General features: G+C 68.4%; 2 protein-coding genes across 2 annotated transcripts; both read right to left on the reverse strand.

Moving 5' to 3' along the window:
• Window positions 1-291: 291 nt before the first annotated feature.
• Window positions 292-3,064, reverse strand: CD248 (CD248 molecule). Its single transcript, XM_036416534.2, has one exon. It carries the CDS (start codon window positions 3,015-3,017, stop codon window positions 555-557), a length of 2,463 nt encoding a protein of 820 aa, XP_036272427.1. The 5' UTR covers window positions 3,018-3,064; the 3' UTR covers window positions 292-554.
• Window positions 3,065-14,585: 11,521 nt separating this feature from the next.
• RIN1 (Ras and Rab interactor 1) lies at window positions 14,586-22,195 on the reverse strand. Its single transcript, XM_036416539.2, is given in 12 exon segments — window positions 14,586-15,276; window positions 15,278-15,329; window positions 15,332-15,653; window positions 16,383-16,534; window positions 17,971-18,102; window positions 18,424-18,729; window positions 19,186-19,932; window positions 20,072-20,163; window positions 20,253-20,325; window positions 20,408-20,522; window positions 21,679-21,859; window positions 21,966-22,195. Coding segments are annotated over 12 exon segments (2,346 nt in total). The 5' UTR covers window positions 22,052-22,195; the 3' UTR covers window positions 14,586-15,188.
• Between the last annotated feature and the right edge of the window lie 81 nt (window positions 22,196-22,276).

A 22,276-nucleotide genomic window follows, 5' to 3' on the forward strand; every position in this document is an offset into this window, starting at 1 on the left:
AGAAGCTTTCCTTTCAGAGCCCTCTCCCAGGCTCAGCCCTGCCTTCTTGGGGTTTTGGTAGAAAGCACAAATATGGAATTCTCCACCCAAGCCTCCGGTTTCCTGGATTTCTGGGTCACCGTGGGCAAGGCTCTGCCCTCTGCGCTCCCACGCCCTGCGCATCTCTGAAGCATACCTTCCCTTCCAGGGTCTTCCCTCGTTTCCTGGGGGCCCAGCCAAGCCGAAGGCAGTTCCCCTGCTTTTTTCCTGCATCCTCCCAGACCCTTCCCTCAGGGTTAGGAGCCTGGGGGCGGCTGGCACCCGGTTTATTGGAGAACACCCAGCACCCACCCTGAGTCCTGGGGCCTCGGCTGCCCCTCTGTCGTAGGTGCCAGACCACGGAGCAGAGTTCCCATGAGTCAGGTCTAGTGGTTGACCGAGAGGAGCCGGGCGGTGCCCGGGAGCGGGAAGCCCTCTGTCCATCTGGGCGACCCCCATGGTCACTGGTGTCATCTGGGCCACGTGTCCAATGAGCGCCCCTTCCCCTCCCCGCACGGAGTGGGGCGCGGGGCCCGTCACACGCTGGTTCTGCAGGTCTGCACGCCCGTGAGGCTGCCCCGGTGGGGCGTGGGCTCTGGGGGGCCCTTGCTCCCCGAGTGGGTGACCCAGCGGTAGCAGTCCGTGATGCGCTTGTTGGGCGCATGGGGGCCGCAGCGGGTGCAGTACACGATGCCCAGGGCGAGCAGGACCACCAGGAAGACGCACGTGGGCACCAGGAGTGCCACCAGCAGCCACCGGTCATCCCTCCGGCTCCGGCCTGCAGGACTGGCCTCCCCCAGGGCCGTGGGGGCCGCTGCGGGGGTTGCTGAGGGCATTGGGGTCAGCGTGGGAGGGGAGGCGCCCGCTCTGGGGACCTGCGGGGTTTTGGAGGAAGCGTGTGCGGGGCTGGACGGGGCACTCTGGTTCCTGGGGCTCCGAGGGGGCAGGGGGGCGGGGAGGCCTGGGGGCTGGGCGGCAGCAGGCACAGGGACTCGATGGGCAGGGGCCGCGGGGGAGCTGGAGGTAGTGCTCAGGGAAGGCTGGGGAGCGGAGGTTCTGGGAAGGTGGGTGGCCCGGGCTCCGAGAGCCGGGACATCTGCGGTCACAGGGGACTGGTGAGCACTGGGGGCGGTGGCCACAGGGGTGTGGCCAGCTGGGATTCCAGGCCAATGGGTGGTGGCCTGGGAGCCAACCACCTGGGCGTCTGGGAACATGGGGAACTGGGGGGAAGTGGGCAGTTCAGGGTGTTTGGCTGAGATGGCTGGGGGCTGAGGGGCAGAGGGCCGGGCTGGGCTAGGGGCAGGGGTAACGGGAGGTTGGTGGACAGAGGGCAGATCTGGGTAGTTGACGGAGATCTTGGGGAACCGCTGATCAGGGTGCAAAGCTGGGTGCATGGCCGGGACCCTAGGGTGCTGAGGGGCAGGGGTAACGGGAGGTTGGCGGACAGAGGGCAGATCTGGGTAGTTGACGGAGATCACGGGGAACGAGTGGTCAGGGCGCAGAGCTGGGTGCATGGCCGGGACCTTAGGGTGCCCCGGAGCCGGGGCCAAGGGTGGGCGTGTGGCAGAGATGATAAGAGGTTGGTGGGCAGAGGGCAGTGTCGGGCGTGTGGCCGAGACCACCAGGGGCCGGGTGACGGAGAGCACTGAGGAGTGATGGGGGGCCCTGGGGGCACCGAGCGGGGGCGGCCAGGTGGGGTCCAGGTGTAGCATCTGTGGCTCCCGGTCCTCCGGGAAGCCAGGCCCGTAGGCCAGGCCGAAGTCGGGGGGCCGTGTGGCCCCCATCCACGGCAGCCCGGGCATGTCTGTCCAGCCGTCATCGAAGTCCTCCCAGGCCTCCCCTCCGTCATCTTCGTCATCTTCGTCCTCTCCGTCCTCCAGCAGCTGCTCCCCGAGGCCCGGGGAGGCCCGGGCCCCCGCGTCCCCGTCCCCGGCGGGGCTGCAGCTGATGCCGTCCGCCTCCAGCTCGTGGCCCTCGCTGCAGTAGCACTCGAAGCCGCCGACGTAGTTGACGCACATCTGCTGGCACACGCCCGCGATCTGGCACTCGTCGGTGTCCAGGCAGCGGTGCGGCTCGTCCTCCGCCGGCCGGAAGCCCAGGCGGCAGTGGCAGCTGTAGCCCAGCGGCCCGGCCGGCTCACACTGCTGCTCGCAGGGCGCCTGGGCACAGGGGTCCTCGCAGCCGCGCCCGTCCGCCGCCAGCCGGAAGCCCTCGGAGCAGCGGCAGGACACCAGGCCGTCCGCCTCCTCCACGCACTCCTGCTCGCAGCCCCCGTTGTCCGGGCTGCAGCCGCCGGCGCCTGGGCACAGCGGCCCGGCCCGCGACCAGCTCACCCCGCCCCCGGGCTGCCGCACGCACAGCACCGAGGCCTCCCTGCCCGTCCGGCAGGGCACGGCGGCCACCGAGCCGAAGGGCAGCCACTCGAGCTCGGTGGAGACCAGCTGGAAGGGCGTGGTGTAGACGGCGGGGCCGGCCTGGCCGGCCTCCTCCGGCAGCGCCGGGCAGGAGCCCTCAAAGCCGAACTGGCACAGGTAGCCGTCCACGGCCAGCGTGCAGGAGCCCTCCAGCCAGCGGTGCTCGCGGGCGGCCTCCAGGGCGGCGCAGCGCTGGGCCCGGCAGGGCGCGCCGGAGGCGGAGGCGGGCTGGGCCCAGTTGGTGAAGGCCGTGTCCTGGTCGCCCGTGGTCCACGTGAAGCCGCGCAGCGGGCGCTGCGGCTGGCATTGCCGGGCCTGCCGCTGCAGGCCGATCCACAGCAGCCCGCTGGCCGGGCCGGCGCCCACCAGGCTGCCCAGGCGCTGGGCCTCCTCGGGGGTGCGCGGCGTGGCCAGGTCGCCCCCCAGCTCGCGGCAGGCCCGCCAGGCCTCCAGGAAGGTGCCGCGCCGCGGGAACAGGGCGTAGCAGCCGCCGGGGCTGCAGGCGGCGCGGGGCTCCGGGGCCCAGGGCGCCTGGCCCAGCCCGGGCGCCGCGGCGGCCCAGGCCAGCAGCAGGCGCAGCAGCATCGCGACGCCCCCCGACTGGCCCGGGCCCGGGCCGCGGCCGCTCTTGACAGGGGGCGGGCCTGGGCCCGGGGGCGGGCCGGGGCGGGCCGCGGACCCAAGCCTTGTAAGGAGCGGGCTGGGGCGGCCGCCAGCTCCCGCTGCGCTCCCGGGGGGGCGGCCCGAGCAGGAAGCGGGCGGGCGGGGCAGGGGCAGGGGGCGCTGGGGCGGGGGGCGGGGCGGAGAGCGGGAGCACTCGCAGGCGGGAGTCACCAGCTGCCTGGAGAGGCTGGACGACCCTCGGAAAACCCAGCGCAGCCCCGGGCTCTTGGGTGGGGTGAGGTCACTTCCCAGAGACCGGCCGTGACCCAAATCTGGACACACCAATCTCATCACACCCCTGAGCAGCTCCCAGGCCAACAGCTTGCCATGCATGTGGAAACATGCTCTGACTCATGCCCTTCACATTACACATGTGTGCATGCTCCTCTCCCCACCCGAGAGCTCTCTCCGTGGACCAGGTTTGCACATAGTCTGACATGTAAGCCCTTCCCCTCACTACAGACCCACGCAGGCCTGCAGCCCCTTCCCACACATTCACGTGCTCTCACATGCTACCCCAGGTGCACACACATTCTACATGCCTCAGCACATGGCAGCGAGTCCCTTGATCACAGCATGCACAGACTTCTTAAAAAAAAATTTTTATGTGTTGATTTGAGAGAGAGAGAGAGAGAGAGAGAGAGAGAGAGGAAGGGAGGAAGGGAGTCGGGGGAGAGAAAACATCAATGTGTTGCTCCGCTGGCTTATGCCTTAATTGGTTGATTCTGTAGGTGTCTGTGGGGACATGCAGCCTCAGCTTCGGTCAGGATGACACTCCAACTAGCCAAGCTACCGGCCAGGGCCAGGCCCAGACGCCTCCAGTCCCTCGTTTATAACCTTAGCTCCTGCGTCAACCTCCCCCTCACCCCTGCTTCCTGCTCCAGCGGGCCTGGGGGGTGTGGGGAAGGAGGAGGGACAGCGGCCGCTCTCCCGAAACCTCTGCTCAGCCTGGGGGCCTGGGAACCTGGGCTTGGAGGGAAAGCAGGCCGCCCCCAAACAGGAAATGCTTCTCAGGAGGGCAGGCTGCGGGGGTGAGCAGGGCTTGCCCCCAGGGAACTGGTGAGAGACCATGTATGGGCATGGGGCACACAGCGACACACACGTGTGTATGACACAGGCATCGCATGTGTGGAGCCCTCCCTGTCCTCGGGGCCTGGCCAGGGTCCTCCCCCTGCCCCTCGCGGAGGCCTCTGGAGGCCCTGGTCCAGGATGGTCCCCGGGGAGCTGGCTGTCAGATTAACCCGTGCACGCCCACTGCTCTTGGCAGCAGCTGGACCTGGGAGTGGGGACCTGAGGGAGAGCTTCTGCTCCTCCACGTTTTTCACTGCCACTGGGGGGCTGTGTGCCTGCAGGGGAGTCGCTAGCCCTCTCTGGGTCTCCATTTTTATCTGAAAAACGGGGGTAATGAGTCAGGGCCTTGCTGCTCAAGGGGCTATTGTATCACAGCCCTCAGTGTTTGCAAATGTGCTTTGTCAGCTGCAAAGCATGAGGCAAGTGTTCCTTAGTCTTCGGAGCGAATCTGGGCGGGGGTGGGCCCAGGGCGGCCCTGCCACCCGCCTTCCAGGGCCAGGGCGGCCCCGGAGGACCAGGGCTTTGGAGGTGCTTGCTCTGTGCCCAGAGGTGGTGCTGTCGAGGTTTACCTCTGGGCACATGTGAAGCATGGACAAGGCCTACCGGCTTCTGTGAGGAACCACAACATGGACAGCTAGCCTCCCCTGGCTCCGGCCCAGAGCCTTGAGCTCATCCTGACTCTTTTTCTCCCACACCCGAGTCCCGTCTCTCAGCATGTCCTTGGGCTTCCCTTCAAAACAGACCAGACTCTGATTCTCACCACCTTCTCTGACCTCCTCCTCTGGCCCCTACTGCCGTCTGTCATCTAGGTTCTCACCACAGCCTCTCCCCAGCCCCTCTGCCTGCTCCCCGTTCAGTCAGGTCCTGCTCAGAAACTTCGAGGCCCCCATCTCACTCAGAGGAAAGGCCCAGTTCTCCACCACAGCCGCCGGCCCCACGCGACCTACCCCCCACCTGCCCCTCTCCAGCCGCTCCGGAGCTCCGGCTGTTCCTGAAACTCACAGGATCATTTCTCCTCAGTACCTCTGCCCTGCTCTGCCCCACCCGGAGCACGCTGCCTGCAGTTATTTGGGGTTTGTTGTTGTTGTTCATGTATTTTTATTGATTTCAGAGAGGAAAATAATGGGTCTGCAACTGGGGCATATGCCCTTGGCTGGAATCGAACCTGGGACCCTTCAGTCTGCAGACAAAGCTCTATCCACTGAGCCACACCGGTTAGGGCTTCCTGCAGTTATTTGGATGCTCTGCCTCCTCACTCCCTTCGGGTCTCAGTCCCAGTGGCAGTCCCTGACCCCCTCCCCTCCCCCACCCTCGGGCTCCCTGGCCCCAGCCTAGTTCCATGATTCTCCTTTGCCCTTATCACTGTCTAAAGTGGCATGTACTTCCTTGTGGGCCTGAACCCCTCAATGTCAGGGATTTCCCTCCTTGGCTGTCTTCCTGCGCAGGTTGGGCAATTATTCCTTCGAATGTGCTTTCTGGGACGTTAGCATCATCCCTCGCCTCTACCCAGTGGCCAGTAGGATGTCTCCAGTGAGACAACCAAAAAGGTCCAGACATCGTCCACTGGCATTCCTCCTGCGGGCAACATGCCCTCAGGGAGAACGCCTGCCCCAGGAGACTGTGGGCTCCGGGAGGGCAGGGCCGCTGTCTGAGCCCGGACAGCTGGCCATAGATGTGCTGAATGAACAAATGAATGAATGAGGCTTGGTGAAGTAAGGAGCCTGGCTCACAGGGATTCGCCTGAGCCACAGCTCACTTGTTTCCTCCACTTCCCCAGCCTTCCCCAGGAGCAGACCATCCTAGGACTGGGAGGTCCCGGAAAATCAGCAGGCAGGCCTTCTGCAGACAGGGAGAATGAGGCCAGGGAGCCGCAGATGTCCTTATCTGAGGATATTTTTCCATTGATTTTTAGAGAGGGTGGAAGGGAGGGAGGGAGGAGGGAGCGAGAGCAGCATTGATGTGAGAAAAATGCATTGATTGGTTGCTTCCTGCACACACCCCAGCGAGGTGTATCGAACTTGCAACCCAGGCATGGGCCCTTCCTTGACTGGGAATCGAACCCACAGCCCTTTGGTGCGCAGGCTGATGCTCTAACCATTGAGCGCTCCGCCAGGGCGGTTTGCCGGCTCTTCTTCTACCTCTCTTGCTGCCGCGCCCCGAAGAGTCATTTGAACGCAGCCTGAGAGTCAGGCATGACATCGAGGGATGAGGGTGGGAGGAAGGCATGCCGGGAAGAAGCACAGCCTAGTCAGGGCTCGAGGAGGAGGAGCCCAAGATGTGCGGAGAGTACAGAGGACGCCCCGGGCTGGGTGCGGACGGTGGGGGACGGTGAGGATGGAGAGGCTGGCTGGAAGGCTGGCCCCTATTGTGGGGCCGAGGGGAAGGAGCAGGACAGCGCCCTGCGGCTGGTGTGCGATGGGTGGAGAGGGGACTGGAGGCCAGGGACAGCTATTGTTGCAATCGTCCGGGACGAGGGAGGGAGCTGGCTGGAGAGCTGGGCAGCAGGGCGGGCCAGGCTGGGGGAGGCAGCCTCTGGAGGCTCCTGAGGGCGGCCCGAGCCCGGTCCAAGGGTGTGGCAGGCCCAGTCATGATCGGGGCAGTGGCCAGAGCTGGGGCGTCTGAGGGGAGGCTGCAGGCGTCTGGCTAGTGGGCGTGGCGGACCAGAGGTCAGGACTGCAGCCCTGTTGGGGTGAGGGGTTGGGGGCAGGCAGGGGAAGCAGGAGGAGGAGGGTCACAGGCCAATTTCCAGATGGCCCCGCTGAGCCTACTTCAAATGGAGGGAAGCTTGAGTCAAGAAATGGGAACCATGGTGAGGAGCAGTGGGGAGCACCTCCCCCCAACAAAACCAAGGGTTTGGTAGATAGAAAGTGAGGCTGGAGGCAGAGCTGGGTGCCCAGCTCGGGTGGGTGCCCGGCGCTCACCTGCCCCGGGCAGGTTGGGAGCGGTGAGGGTGAGGCAGTCTAAGAACTTCCTGTCCTCGCCAGGATGGCGGAGGCAGGGGCACAGCACCAGGGGTCTGGGGTGAGAGGGGCTGGTGGTCTTACTCTTCCTGTTGGTCCTGCTCAGCCCGACTCATCTCAGTTCCCCCACTGCACAGAGAAAATGCTAACTGAGGCAGCAATGCCTGGAGGCTGGGGAGGTGGAGGTATGGATGGATGACCGGAGGGTGGAAGCAGGAGACTGGGTGGACTGATGGATGGGTGGACGGATGGATGGGTGGGTGGACAGATGGATGGGTGGAAGGGTGGTTAAATAAAAGCATCAGTAACGGATGGATGGGTGGATGGACAGATGGATGGGTGGACGGATGGATGGGTGGACAGACGGATGGGTGGAAGGGTGGTTAGATAAAAGCATCAGTAACGGATGGATGGGTGGATGGATGGGTGGGTGGACGGATGGGTGGAAGGGTGGTTAGATAAAAGCATCAGTACGGATGGATGGGTGGTAGAGAGATGGACAGGTGGATGGAGGAGTGAGTGGATGGATAGATGGCTATGGGGATGGCTGTGTGGATGAGATGTTGGATTCAGGGGAAGTGCTAGTTCACAGTCAGCCGCTGCCATGGTGAACGGCAATCTCAGAGTGCGGCTCCGTGGGCCTGCAGGAGTGCAGTCAGGTGGACGGGCCACTCGGCCGCCTCTGGCTGGCTCCTGCGCGATGCCCACCACAGCCTGCCCTCAGCTGGGCCCGAGGCCAGTGCCTCCCTGCCGGGTGGAGACTGCTCGGATGTCAGGCTCAGCTCACACAGGGGGTCAAGAATCTGGGGTTCCCCGTTCTGATCATGGCCCTGATGGGGTGAGCTCCCCTCAAGAGACGCATGAGCCCTGTCTGCTCGGCTCAGAGGATAGAGCGTCGGCCTGCGGACTGAAGGGTCCCAGGTTTGATTCTAGTCAAGGGCACAGGCCCAGGTTGCAGGCTGATCCCTAGTGTTGGGTGTGCAGGAGGCAGCCGGTCAATGACTCTCTTACCATTGATGTTTCTATCTCCCTCTCCCTCTCCCTTCCTCTCGGAAATCGATAAAAATACATTTTAAAAAGAGACACAGAGAGAGAAACAAGAGGCGCCTGAAAACAGAAGCCCACTCTCCCTGGAGGAGCCTTGTCTCCCAGCTACCGGGACGAGCCAGATGGCGGTTTTGGATGCTGTGTGTGCGCCGTGGGGTGGGGTGCCGGCAGCCTGCAGAGGGGCGGCCTGCAGAGGGCCCAGTGGAACAACCAGGATGGGGGGGTCGAGTGTGATTAGGGGCGCCCCCTGGGCAGGCATCCGAGAGAGCCTTGGCAGTCCGGCTGCTGAGCCGGCACATTGCTCTGTGTACAGATCACCTCCTTCCTCCGCCCTTGGCCCCATCCCCCTCCTCCTTCCACATTCTTCCCGGACCACCTCGCCACCGGGTGGGCGGGAGCGCCCGCTGGGTGGGAGCCGCAGGAGAGGAGGTGGGAGAGTCCCAGGCAGAAGGGGGGAGGGATGAGAGTCGGGGAGAGCCGGGCCGCACCCCGTGAGCTTCTGATGGGAGAGCCCCGTGGGAAGGGGGTGGTGCATGGACTGGACAGGGTGGGAGAGGCAGGTCTGGGGAGGTGGGCTCGGGAAGAAGGGGTGTTATCCAAGCTGGGCCCCCGGGGAAGAGGCTCCTGACAGCTGGAGGGGGCTGTGGGTGCTGGCGGGTGTGCCCGGTGTCTGTGCCTGACCCTGTGTGTGCTTGCACAGCCGGCCTCGCTGTGTGTGCACAGCTGGGTGATGGGTGTGAGTCCCCGGGGCCCACACCTGTGCCCACAGCTGTGAGCGGAGAAGCAGGGCTGCTCCCAGGTTGCCCAGCCTGGGCCCAGCTGGGGCCCCGTCCCTCCACTGGCAGATGCCTGGCCTGCACATCTGGCCCCATCTGCCCGCACGAAAGGGAGTCCTGGAGCCGACGTGCACACGGTCCCGAGAGGGACAAGGCAGGCCCAGGCCACCTGGCAGCTGGAGGCGGAGCAGGACCATCCGAGATGGAGAGCCTAAACCGGGACAGGGGCTCCCGGTCCTCACCGTGCCCCCTCCCTCTGTCCATCGCCGCTGGAGCTGCGTGGAGGGCCCTCGAGGCCGGCCCAGCCCTGGAAGCCCAGCTCGCCCTCCTTGCCACGCCGCCTCGCCTGTGGAGGGCACCTCTGGGGTGGACTCCGGCCCCATCAGAGGCCGGTCACTGGGTGACCAGCTCCTCTCAGTCTGCTGAGGGCTCCCCTGTCCTGGCTGCCCCTCAGGGACGTTTTTTCCCACCAGGTCTGCCCGCTGCTGCCCCGTCTCAGCCCCTGGCCCTGGAACTGCCCCTTCTCTTCCTGCCCAGCGCCCTCTCCCTCCCTCACTCGCCTGGGCCCGTCCTCCCTCTCCCCTCCCTCCCCTCTCTGGGTCAGCGGCCCCAGCTCTCCTGCCCGCCTCGGCCTCTCCCTGCCCTGTCCCCGGACTGTCACCTGGTGGATTTCTGGCCCCTGTCTCCCCTCTCCATCTGGTGTCCTGCCCACTCTGCTCCCCGATCCTAACCAGGGTCCCTGGCTCACCACCTTCCCTGGGTGGTCCCGGCTCCCTCCCCGGCCCTGGCACACACCCCCGGAGGGAGCTGGCCGGCGGGGCGGGAGCCAGGGCTGGGGGCTGTGACCGGCAGGGAAGGGGAACGCAAGCAGACATGATATTTATGTTAGGACTTCAAAGCGGAGCGGAGCCTGAGGCAGGGATGGGGGGGCCGCGGGTGGGAGGCGGGGGAGGTGGCGGCGAAAGCCAGACTCGGGTCAGTCCGGCCCCTCCCCGGGGAAGGTCTCCTTGGAGACACCAACCTCCCGCGGTGACACTGAGACCCGGAGAGGGGACAGGCGGCTATTTTGGTGCAGAGTTCCAAGAAAGGCACTTCCTGCGCCCCGCTCTGCCCAGCCCCGTGCTCTCTTCCTGTCACCCGCACAGCGCACAGCGGCTCGGTCCTCAGCATCAGGGGCCTGGCAGGAAAACATCCTCTGGGCTCTGGCAGAGGCTGCTCGGGCAGGCAGCGGGGTCTCTAACCCAGGGCCTGGCAGGGCCACGCGGGCCCAGCCCCTCAGGGCCTTGGGGGCCACTCGGGCTGAGAGCCCACGGGGCCAAAATGGTCATGGAGGTCACCCCACCCCTGCCCCCGCCCTTGGCCTCACCCCTGAAGACACCCAGCTGCTGGGCTGGGAGGCGGGGGTCAGGGGCCGGGCGGGCGGGCGGGGCCCATTGTCTCATCCTGGCTCTTCTCTGGTCCCCAGCCCTCCCCGAGCCAGGCCTTCAGGCGGGGCCGCCCTCGGAAGCCCCTCTCCCGGACAGAGGCTTGCTCTGGACCAGGACCCTGTGGTCTGAAGGACCTAGGCCCCCGAAGTCCCAGGACCTAGGCCCCCGAAGTCCCAGTCCCTGAGCCTGCCCCCCCATCCTCCGTCCTCCCCAGGCCCTTCCGGTGAATCACCCCGGCTGGAATCTGATGAGCTCAGGCTCCCCACCCAGCGGCCGCTCCTGCTCCGCCTGGCCAGGGGGCTCGCCGCCCCCCACACAGGGGTCTTCCCAGCAGCTCCAGCCCCCACCATGGGGCAGGGTGGCTGAGTGGTGGCTGGCATAGGCTCGGGCTGGGAGTGAGGTTAGTCCGAAGGGCTTGGCTCTCTTCTGTGCGATCAGAAGCATAAGGAGTGCGCGTGTGTCTCTGAGTCTGTGCCTGTGAGGGCCTCGGTGTCCGTGCCTGTGTGCCGTGCCTGAGCAGGGACCGGTGCGCCAGGCAGTCCTGCACCGCTAGGTGTGTTGTGAGGTTTCTGTGTAGCAGGTCACCACATGTGTGTCAGCCTGTCCGTGTGTGTGTGTGTGTGTGTGTGTGTGTGTGAGGGAGTCACAGTCTGAGCCCCAGGGGAAGTAGCTGAATTTGAAGGTCCAGGATGTTTGTGGGCCGGAGGGGGGGGCCGGTGTGTGCCCGTGTCCGTCCGGCAGGGCACAGTGACCCTGTCAGGGTGCCCCCAGCACTCTGGCCCGGGTTTCCTCACAGGAGTGGCAGGCAGGCGTCACCCACAGCGAGTGTGAGTCAGGGTGCTTCTGGGTGTGGGCCTGGGCCTGGAAGCCAGGCAGGGTGCTGAGCGCTCGGTGCTGAAGGTGGGTCAGGGTGGGGTCGTGGACTGCCTTCCTGCCCACCCCCCCCCAGTGGGCCCTCGGGCCAGCCCACACGCCCTGACTCCCGGGCCCGCCTGGCCCATTAAGCCCTGGCAGTGGGCAGCCCCTCCCTCAGCACGTTCCGACCTCTGGCCTCGGGATCCCCGTTTGCAGGACGGTCCCTGGCTTGGCCCCGGCCCCGCTGCAGGGCTGCCCCTTCCCCGCATCAGGCGGGGCTGGTCCTCTGGGCACCCTGCCCCCGGGCGGCCCCAGGTGAGCGGGGGCCGGGCTGGAGGCCCGGAGCGGCGCGCGCTCGCCGCCTGGCGGTGGCGGAGGAGAATGCACTGCCCGCGCCCGGAGCTGCGAGGACCGTCCAGGCAGAGTCTTCCCGGGGCCTTACTCGGCTCCAAGTGCCAGCTTCCGGCCGACATTGTTCAGGCCCCAGGCTTACGGGAACCAGGCCGACCTGGCCGCGGCCTTCCGGCGGGGCAGACAGACAATGGACAAGCCCTCAGGGACCTGCGGCGGCTGCCGGGGAGGGAGGGAGTGGGAGCTCCTGCGAGGTCCAGGCGCCCTGGACCCCGGCAGGCGTGGCCCTCGCAGAGCCCGCCTCCTCCGCCAGGCGCAGACTCTGATTCCTCCCCAGACCTCATCAGTCTCTGAGGATGGTGGCAGCCACCCTTGGGTAAACATTGCTGTTTAATATTCTAACCTTGCTGCTTTGGGTTCTGTCCTCATTTAAAAGTTATTTTGATTTTCGGAGCCCAGGTATGCCATCCCATACTCCGTGGTGATGGTTTGCATGTCCCATGGATTGTGACCTCACTGGTCATCGGGACATTCCTCCGGGCGCTCAGTTACCTGCCTACATCCTCACAGCAGCTACAGATAACTGAGTTCCGGTCGACTCCGTGGTCCCCGACTCAGATCATCCTAAAAGGCTTCAGATGGCGTGTTCCTGCTGACTCAGGGATCCCAGAATCTGGATCGTTTACGCTCAGTTGTCCAGGTGGCCCAGATAATGGTGATGCGTTTCCGGTGATTCAGTGATTCCGAGATAGCTAAGCCTCTCAGATTCTGCTTCTGTGAAAACGCTTTTTCTCTGGAAACAGGTTCCTCATTCCAGACCCAAAGATGTCATCGATACCCTTGTGATTTTCTGCCAACATGAGCCAGGCGTGGTGAGCTGCCCGGCTGCGAGGTCCGGAGTGCTTTCGCTCCCTCCTCTGCCGCTGGCTTTTAGTAAATGACTCCGTAATTCGACTTTTTTTGAGGCGTCCTCTGTGAGATGGGGGTTACATCACATTTCCCTCTGGCCGGGGTGCTTGGTCCAGACAGACACCCCATAGATGATTGCCGAGGGGATGAGTAAAGAGTCCTTCTGTGGACCCACAGACCCTGGGGTTCGAGCCCTGTAACAAGCCCCTTTCCCTGAGCAAGCCTCAGTTTGCTCACCTGTAAAATGGGGATAACGAGATCAGTCTTAGGCCAGCCTATCGGTGCCTTCCCTGCCCAGAGTCCCAACACCTGCATGGTGACCCTTGTTTATGCTGATTTACCTGCCCGACCTGAGCCAGAATCTCTTAAGAAGACAAACACCCAGGAGGAGGCAGGGCCTGGCAGTGCTCTGCTGAGCCTGAGCCACTGCGGGGCGGTGGTGGTGGTGTGTGTGTGTATGGTGTGTGTGTGTGTGTATGTGTATATATATATATGTGTGTGTGTATGTATGTGTGTGTGGGTGTGTATATGTGTGTGGTATGTATGTGGTGTGTGTGTATGTGTGTGTGGTGTGTGTATGTGAGTGTGTGTATGTGTGTGTGTGTGTGGTGGTGTGTGTGTGTGTGGTGGTGTGTGTGTATGTATGTGATGCGTGTGTATGTATGTGTGTGGTGTGTGTATGTGTGGTGTGTGTGTGTGTGTGTGGTATGGTGTGTGTATGTGGTGGTGTGTGTGTATGTGGTGGTGTATGTATGTGTGTGTGTGGTGTGTGTGTATGTATGGTGTGTGTGTATGTATGTGTGTGGTGTGGGGTGTGTGTGTGTATGTGTGTGAGTGTGTGTGTATGTGTGTGGTGTGTGTGTATATGTGTATGTGGTGGTGTGTGTATGTATGTGTGTGTATGTGGTGGTGTGTGTGTATGTATGTGTGTGGTGTGGGGTGTGTGTGTGTATGTATGTGTGTGAGTGTGTGTGTATGTGTGTGGTGTGTGTGTGTTGGTGTGTGTGTGAGTGTGTGTGTGGTGTGCGCGCCCGCGGTGCTGAACTCCCAGAGCCAGGAACCAGGACTCCGCGGGGGAAGGGGCGAGAGCGGCGTGCAGAGGCCCCGAGACAGCCCAGAAGCCTCCGCCAGGCCCAGGGTCTGCTCCCCATCCGGCCCGGGCTCTCCGAGTGCCTGCCGCCCCCAGGCCCTCCTCCCCCTCTGAACTTGCAGCACCCTGGTTGGTTCCCAGCCCCAGCCCTCCCTTGACCTCCCAGCTCCCCACCCATCGCCCTTCGGTGTCACCAAACTCCGGTCAGAGGACAGTGTTTATTGAGCCTGAGGAGTGTCCAGCACTGAGCGAGGCTGGGGGTGGGGGTGGGGGTGGGAGTGGGGCGGGGGAGAGGCACACAAAAGCCCCAAGCGGAGAGTCCCTGAGCGGGGAGAAGCTGGGGGAGAGGGTGGAAGTGGGAATTTGGGAGCCCCGCCCCCGGGCTGCATCTGGCTGGTCTGTCTGCCCCATGTCCAGGCCTCCCACCCCCAGCCGTCCCCTCCGAGGAGCGGGCCATGTCCCTTGGTGTGCAGCGGGCTGGGTCCTCCTCCAGCCACGGACAGTTCCTTCCCAGGTGGTGGTCCCGGCGAGGCTGGCTGGGTCCGGCCGCTGACCCCGAGGCAGCTGAGGGCCCCCGCCTCAGCCCTGCTGCCCCCAGTGCCCCGTGGCTGGCTGCCCGCGCAAAGCCTGGGAGCCACCCTCCCCTCGGCACCCACTCAGCGGCTTCCTGGGCCACTCTCGCCCCCTGGCGGCTGCCGCCGGCACTTTCTTTGCTCAGATTTGCTGCCTGCTCTGTGGGGCCGTGAGGTTAACTTCCTGGTGGCTCAGCAGGGCTCGGAGTAGCGGGAACCTGATGCCCGGCTGGGGTGGGGCCCCTAATGGCCTCGGTGTGGCACTCAGGAGGCACTCTCCCGGACTCAGTGGGTAAGAGCACTAACTCCCTAACGCTCCTGAGAGGTCCGAGGAGTGAAGGGCAGAGAAATGGTTTCCTGGCCCTCCCCGGACCATCTGAAAGCCGCCTTCCTGCCCACGTCCCCGCCCCCCCTCCCCCCGGAGGCCCCCCGCGAGGCCCCGAGGCCCGGGAGGAGGGTCCATCCTGGGAAAGATGGAACTGGGTGCTGCTCCCTCCAGCGGGACCTGCCCTCGGGGTCTCCACTGGGGGATCAGCCTCAGCAAGGGCAGCGAACGACCCTTGACCCTTGGAGGGGGCGAGGCGGACACCCCACCTCCCTCCCTCCCTCTCCCCTGGCCTAGTTCCGCTCTGGGAGCAGACAGGCTGGCACTGCGCCCCCACTTTGCATGTGAGGGCGCTGGGGTTTGGAGGTCCAGCCCCCCAGGGGCCTGGAGCAGGGCTGGCCCCAGCCCCTGCTGCCTCCTGAGTCCTCACACCCGGGGCAGGCGGAGTCCTCCACGGCCTTAAAGCCCAGCGTGGAGGGCCGCCGGCCGGCCAGGCAGAGCGGCAGAGGCAGAGGGCCCTGGGCCTTGGTCTGGGGCCCCCAGGCCCCTCTTCACTCCGAGGCCGCAGGTGCGGCTGTCCAGGCGCTTCCCCCGCAGGCGGGCAGAGATGAGTGTCAGAGGCATGGCAGCTCAGAGTGAGGGGGGCTGGGGCCTCGGAAGGCCTTCTCAGCAGGCTCCTTTTCTGCCCCCAGTGCCCCCGGCCATCCCAGCTACTCCTCTGCTGCCCGGCCTCCCTCAGCCTCCGGCGCGCCTGGCTGAGCAGGGCCTCCCCCCGCCTGGCTCTCCTCCTGCCCAGCAGCTGTCACAGGGGCTGGCTTTGGCCTCGATGTCCCCGTCTCCCTGCCCGCCCCCTCCTCCCCGCCTCCCGCCTCTGGCTCCCCGCTGCCCGCCTCCGCTGCTGCCCCCAGGGAGGCGGCCAGGGGCTCCGGCCGCTCCGCCCGGCGGCGGTAGACGAGGTAGCCAGCCGTGGGCAGCCGGTGGGCCGGGGCTGCGGGGGGCAGGCGGTGGTAGTCCTGCTCCTTGTACAGGAAGAGGCCGAAGGCGTCCGGCTGGGCCACCCGGAACTTGGCGGCACAGAGCTGGTTCAGGGTGGCAATCGAGGCCCCGGGGGGCACGGCCAGGGTCTTGGAGGTGCAGCCGCTGCCGGGGTCCTGGTAGGCCACCCGGAGGAGGCGCTGTGCAGGGAAACAGAAACTCAGCCTCGCCTGGAGCGTATGTGGTTGCAGAGCTCGAGGCCCGGGTTTCGGCTCTGCAGAACCAACTGGAAACAGCCTTTGAACAAGGTGAGCCCTAGGGGGCCCCGAGGAGGGGAGGGATGTGCTGAGGCTGCTGGGTCACACGCAGGCAGCCTGGCCCGCACACTCAGATGGAGCTAACTGTGTCCTGAGCATGCACCCTGGTTTTAGCTCATTTAATCCTATCAGTCCCAGGAGGTAGGTCCTACTGTCCCATTTTATGGATGAGAAAATTGAGGCTCAAATTAGTTACCGAACTTGCTCAAGCTCCCACAACCCCAAAGGAGCAGAGCCCGGATCTGGGCCCAGGACCTGGCTACAGTGTGGCCTCTTCACCCAGTCTGAGGAGGGCGGCGGGGACGTGGAGGTCAGGGATGGTGTCTGGTGAGGGAGCGGAGGGGCCCCGCTGGGGCTGGAAGCCAGGATTTGAGGCTTCAGCCTTCCCCGTGTCCAATCCCTTTCCAGGCCACGCCTCCGTTTCCTCCTCTGTGAAATGGGGCAGCGATGGCCTATCTCTGAGGATTCGGGCTGAGCGCCTAGAGCCCTGGGCAGCGCCGGCACCTGGGACGCACTCTCTCCCGATGCTCTGCGTGGGGCGCTGCTTCTGTGCAGGGGGCGCAGGACCCGCCTGTCCGCCGGGCCTGTCCGGGGGGTGGCAGGGCCCGTTACCTGGAGGCTGCGGGTGGCGGGCGGGCGGCGCTGCTCCCACAGGCTGAGGGCGCGCTGCAGCTCCTGCGAGGGGCTCAGGGGCAGCGCGGGGGCCCGGCCCAGGCCGCTCAGCAGGGCCAGGCTGGCCGAGAGGCTGGTCAGGTAGTAGCCGCCTGGGACACGGGGAGGGGAGGGTGAGGAGGGGGCTGGGTGACACGCTGCCCCCTGTCCTGCTCCCCCCGCCCGGCGGGAGGCGGGCCCTCCCCCTCCCCGGTGAGCAGGGCGGGGGGCGGGCCCTCCCCCTCCCCGGTGAGCAGGGCGGGAGGCGGGGGGGGGGGGGGGCCCTCACCCTCCCCGGGGGGCAGGGCGGGAGGCGGGGCCTCACCCTCCCCGGTGAGCAGGGCGGGCGGGGCCTCCCCCTCCCCGGTGAGCAGGGCGGGAGGCGGCGGGGCCCTCACCCTCCCCGGTGAGCAGGGCGGGGGCGGGGCCTCACCCTCCCCGGTGAGCAGGGCGGGAGGCGGGGCCTCACCCTCCCCGGTGAGCAGGGCGGGAGGCGGGGCCTCACCCTCCCCGGTGAGCAGGGCGGGCGGGGCCTCCCCCTCCCCGGTGAGCAGGGCGGGAGGCGGCGGGGCCCTCACCCTCCCCGGTGAGCAGGGCGGGGGCGGGGCCTCACCCTCCCCGGTGAGCAGGGCGGGAGGCGGGGCCTCACCCTCCCCGGTGAGCAGGGCGGGAGGCGGGGCCTCACCCTCCCCGGTGAGCAGGGCGGGGGCGGGGCCTCACCCTTCCCGGTGAGCAGGGCGGGGGCGGGGCCTCACCCTCCCCGGTGAGCAGGGCGGGAGGTGGGGGCGGGGCCTCCCCCTCCCCGGTGAGCAGGGCGGGAGGTGGGGGCGGGGCCTCACCCTCCCCGGTGAGCAGGGCGGGAGGCGGGGCCTCACCCTCCCCGGTGAGCAGGGCGGGGGCGGGGCCTCACCCTTCCCGGTGAGCAGGGCGGGGGCGGGGCCTCACCCTCCCCGGTGAGCAGGGCGGGGGGTGGGGGCGGGGCCCCCCCCTCCCCGGTGAGCAGGGCGGGAGGGGGGGGCGGGGCCTCACCCTCCCCGGTGAGCAGGGCGGGGGCGGGGCCCTCACCCTCCCCGGTGCGCAGGGCGGGGGGAGGGGGGCCCTCACCCTCCCCGGTGAGCGGGGCGGGAGGGGGGGGCGGGGCCTCCCCCTCCCCGGTGAGCAGGGCGGGAGGTGGGGGCGGGGCCTCACCCTCCCCGGTGAGCAGGGCGGGGGGGGGGGGGGGGGCCCTCCCCCTCCCCGGTGAGCAGGGCGGGAGGGGGGGGGGCCCTCACCCTCCCCGGTGAGCAGGGCGGGAGGTGGGGGCGGGGCCTCACCCTCCCCGGTGAGCAGGGCGGGGGCGGGGCCCTCACCCTCCCCGGTGAGCAGGGCGGGAGGGGGGGGGGCCCTCACCCTCCCCGGTGAGCAGGGCGGGAGGTGGGGGCGGGGCCTCCCCCTCCCCGGTGAGCAGGGCGGGAGGGGGGGGGGCCTCACCCTCCCCGGTGAGCAGGGCGGGGGGGGGGGGGCCCTCACCCTCCCGGGTGAGCAGGGCGGGAGGCGGCGGGACCCTCACCCTCCCCGGTGAGCAGGGCGGGCTCCAGCAGCTCGGACATGTACTCCGCCTCCAGCAGCAGCTCGGGGAGGTCGCAGTGGGCCAGGGCCAGGCTCAGCAGCGGGAGGAAGTCGTCCGCCCCGGCGCCCTCTCCTGGGGGGAGGGGGGGGCTTCAGGGCCTCCTGGCCTTGGACAGCGACCCTCCCTCCGCCGGCCAGGCCTGGGGCACCGCCAGCGAGCGGAGAGGGGGCTGCACCCCCCGGGCCTCAGTGAGGCGCCTGTGAGCTGGGAGGGCGGGGCCCACCTTCCCCAGCTGTGCCTCCCCCACCCGCCGGAGGGCCTGCCTCTGACCGCGGGGCCGGCGGGGGAGGCGGGGGAGGCGGCGGGGACCAGCGGGGGTGGGGGGGTGGGGGGGAGGTGGGGGGTGAGATGGCGGGGGATGGGGGTGGGGGGTGGCAGGGGCAGGGAGTGTACCCAAGTGCGTCCTCAGGACCGTGTAGAGCAGCTTGCAGGCCTGCAGGAGCCGCTTGACCTGGGCGCTGGGTGAGTAGGCGCGGAGCAGCTGCAGCAGCTTCTGGCGCACCTGCTCCGTCTCGGCCGGGGCGGGCAGGCTCAGGCGGGACCCGAAGGCGGCGGGGCCCTGGGCGCGGGCCAGGCGGCAGCCGTCGGCCAGGCGGCCCAGGGAGCCGTCGGCGGAGAGCCGGCGCCGCAGGCGGGCCAGCAGGAGCGGCCGCAGGGGCTTGAGCACCGAGCGGTGCAGGGACCTCTCCAGGACGCGCTCTGCGGGGAGGCGGGGGTCGGGGGTCGGGGGTCAGGGGTCGGGGGCCGGGGGCCGGGGGCCAGGGCAGGGGGTCAGGGGGCGGGGGCCGGGGGCCAGGGCAGGGGGTCAGGGGTCAGGGGGCGGGGGCCGGGGGCCGGGGGCCAGGGCAGGGGGTCAGGGGGCGGGGGCCGGGGGCCAGGGCAGGGGGGCCAGGGGCCAGGGGGCGGGGGCCGGGGGCCAGGGCAGGGGGGCCAGGGGCCAGGGACCAGGGCGGGGGGGGGGGGGCGCGGAGTCCAGCGGGACAGGGGTGAGGGGGAGGCGGGACCTTGTGAGACAGCGGGGGGGAGAAGTGGGGAATGAAATTTGGTGAAGGGGGGACAGGCGGCCTGGGGAGGGGAGGGGAGGGGAGGGGAGGGGAGGGAGAGGCCGGGGAAGAGCTGACTGAGGTTGAGAGAAAGCCGGGGCTGGAGTCTCACCCAGCCTGGTGGGCGGCAGCAGCTTCTCAGGGCCCAGCTCGGCGCTCAGCATGACCCGGGCCCTGCTCAGCGCCTCCCGGATCCCCTGCAGCTCCCGGGGCTCGGGGCCGGCGCGCACCTGGGTCAGCAGGTCCTGCACCAGCTGGCCCACCGCCGAGTGGCGGTCCTGCACCAGCGCCGCGGCCGCCCGGCCCACCTGCCGCTCGGGGGCCAGCAGGGAGCAGAAGGCGGAGCTCACCGAGCGCAGCAGCGGCCGGCGCCGGCGGCTCAGGCAGGGCGAGGTGGCCGGGCTCCCCGGCCGGCCCTGCACCGCCCCCTCCTCCTCGGAGCTGCTGGGGGAGCCGCAGTCCACCTCCTGCAGGGAGGGCAGGGGCGGGAGGCTGGTGCCGGCGCCCCCTGGCACCCGGTACCCCGCCGAGCTCTCCCTCCGCAGCAGCTGTCGAGGGGGCGTCCTCTCGGTGGCCTGGCCGGAGGCTGCCCCGGGCAGCACGGGGACCGGGGGCGGCGGCACGGCCGGCGGGGACAGGGGGCTGGAGGTCTCTGTGGACACGCGCACTTTGAAACTCCTCTTGAATTTCTCCCGCTTGGTGGGGCCCAGGTCCCCCGGGAACAGGGGGTTGAAGAAGCACAGGGCGGCCCCGGAGCCCTGGTCCAGCTCCTGCGGGGACCGCGGCTTCAGCCGGGGCAGCAGCGGGCCTTCGGAGGGGCCTGGCGGGGCCTTGGCGTTGAGGGAGGAGCTCCAGAACTCTGGAGAAGAGAACCCACCTGGGCCTCAGGGGGGGGGGGTGCCCAGAGGAGGGCGAGATCCAGGCTCAGGCTGTGTGGAGCGCCTCCCCTTCCCCCGGCCTCAGTTTGCCCACCTGTGCAATGGGCGCAGGGGCCTTACCGACGCCTAAATGGGAGATGGCCTCCAGCTCCTTGTGGGTGGCCGCCTGGCGGATGGCTCGGGGGAGCTGGAGCTGGAGCAGCAGGATGTCCCTGAGGCCGGAGGGGGCAGGTAAGTGAGGTGCCTGGGGTGGGGGACGGGAGGACAGGGTGTCCCCCCTGCAGCACCTGGGCGGGCTCACCGGCTGTGGCAGTAGGCGCAGATGAGCTGGACGAGGTCCGGGAAGACGAGCTCGGATCCCTCCAAGGAGACGCCTGGGAGACGGGAGTGAGGCTGTTCTCTGGCCCCCCGGCCCGGCCTCTGCTCCAGCCCCGTCCCTCGGGCCACCCCGCTCACCCCCGGGGCGCTCCTGGACGTAGTGGCTGGACACGAAGGAAGGGCCACCGGCCTCCGGCAGCCGGACACACAGAGCTTGGCACTGGCGGGTGTTAGACTTCCGCACCAGGAACGTCTGAGGACCGAGGGGCTGGCGCTCAGGACCTCCGTGCCCGCTCCTCTCCCTCCCCCTCTGCGGCCAGTCCCGGGGGCAGGCCAGTCCGGGGGGGGGCCAGTCCGGGGGACCAGTCCGAGGAGGACCAGTCTGGGGGGACCAGTCCGGGGGGAACCAGTTCCGGGGAGGCCAGTCCAGGGGGACCAGTCCGGGGGGACCAGTCCCGGGGAGGCCAGTCCAGGGGGACCAGTCGGGAGGGGACCAGTCCGGGGTGGACCAGTCCGGGGAGAGGACCAGTCCGGGGGACCAGTCCGGGGGGACCAATCCCGGGGAGGCCAGTCCAGGGGGACCAGTCCCGGGGGACCAGTCCGGGGGGACCAGTCCGGGGGACCAATCCCGGGGAGGCCAGTCCAGGGGGACCAGTCTCGGGGACCAGTCCGGGGGGACCAATCCCGGGGAGGCCAGTCCAGGGGGACCAGTACGGGGGACCAGTCCCGGGGGACCAGTCCGGGGGGACCAATCCCGGGGAGGCCATTCCGGGGGGACCAGTCCCGGGGACCAGTCCGGGGGGACCAGTCCGGGGGGAGGACCAGTCCGGGGAGGGCCATTCCGGGGGACCAGTCCCGGGGGGACCAGTCCCGGGGCGCTAGTCCGGGGGGCCATTCCGGGGGACCAGTCCGGGGGGACCAGTCTGGGGGACCAGCCCGGGGGGACCAGCCCGGGGGGACCAGTCTGGGGGGGACCAGTCCGGGGGACCAATCCCGGGGAGGCCATTCCGGGGGGACCAGTCCCGGGGAGGCCAGTCCGGGGGGAGGACCAGTCCGGGGGGACCAGTCCCGGGGGACCGTCCGGGGAGGACCAGTCCGGGGGGACCAGTCCCGGGGAGGCCAGTCCCGGGGAGGCCAGTCCCGGGGAGGCCAGTCCCGGGGACCGTCCGGGGGGAGGACCAGTCCGGGGGCCATTCCGGGGGACCGTCCGGGGGGGACCAGTCCAGGGGCCATTCCGGGGGACCGTCCGGGGGGAGGACCAGTCCAGGGGCCATTCCGGGGGCCCGTCCGGGGGGAGGACCAGCCCGGGGGGAGGACCAGTCCGGGGGCCATTCCGGGGGACCGTCCGGGGGGAGGACCAGTCCAGGGGCCATTCCGGGGGACCGTCCGGGCACGGACGGCAGACTCACCCCCGGGGGCTCGGTCCTCAGCACATGCAGCGCGGCGGCCGCGTTGGCCCGCAGCTGCAGCCACACCGGCCGCGTGAGCAGCAGGCGCTCCCGCAGGCTCACCGCGCGTCCCGGCCGCCGGGGCCCGCCGGCCTGCCCGCCGCCGGCTCCGGGCACGTCGTACAGCGGGTCCTGGGAGGGCCTGGAGGCAGGCACTGTCTGAGCCCCCGGCCCAGCCCTGGCCCCCTCCCGCCCTGGGACACCGCCCGGTCCCTCCCGCCCCCAGGCTGCCCTCCAGCTCCACCAACTTCTCTCCCTCCGGGAGCCGGGGCGCAGAGTCTGACGGGCCGGGGGCTCCGGGGGGGCCTGCGCCTGGCTCCCCGGGGGCGTCCATGGCGGGGAGCTCCTCGGTTACTTCTGGGACTCAGGAAGGCAGTCCGGCCCCAGGCAGAGCATTCCCGCTGGTGAGTAACTTCCTGAGGGCGGGCCGGTCACACCCGCCAGTTAACTCTTGTGTGTCCATTAACCACTCCCTCTGGCTCTGCCCCGGCTGGGGGGCAGGGATCCCTCCGGCCTGTGCTCCGGCTGCAGGCCTGCCGCCTCTGAGCTCCCGCGGCAG

Source organism: Pipistrellus kuhlii, unplaced genomic scaffold, assembly GCF_014108245.1.
Source record: "Pipistrellus kuhlii isolate mPipKuh1 unplaced genomic scaffold, mPipKuh1.p scaffold_m20_p_56, whole genome shotgun sequence".
In the NCBI taxonomy this organism is placed as follows: Eukaryota; Metazoa; Chordata; class Mammalia; order Chiroptera; family Vespertilionidae; genus Pipistrellus; species Pipistrellus kuhlii.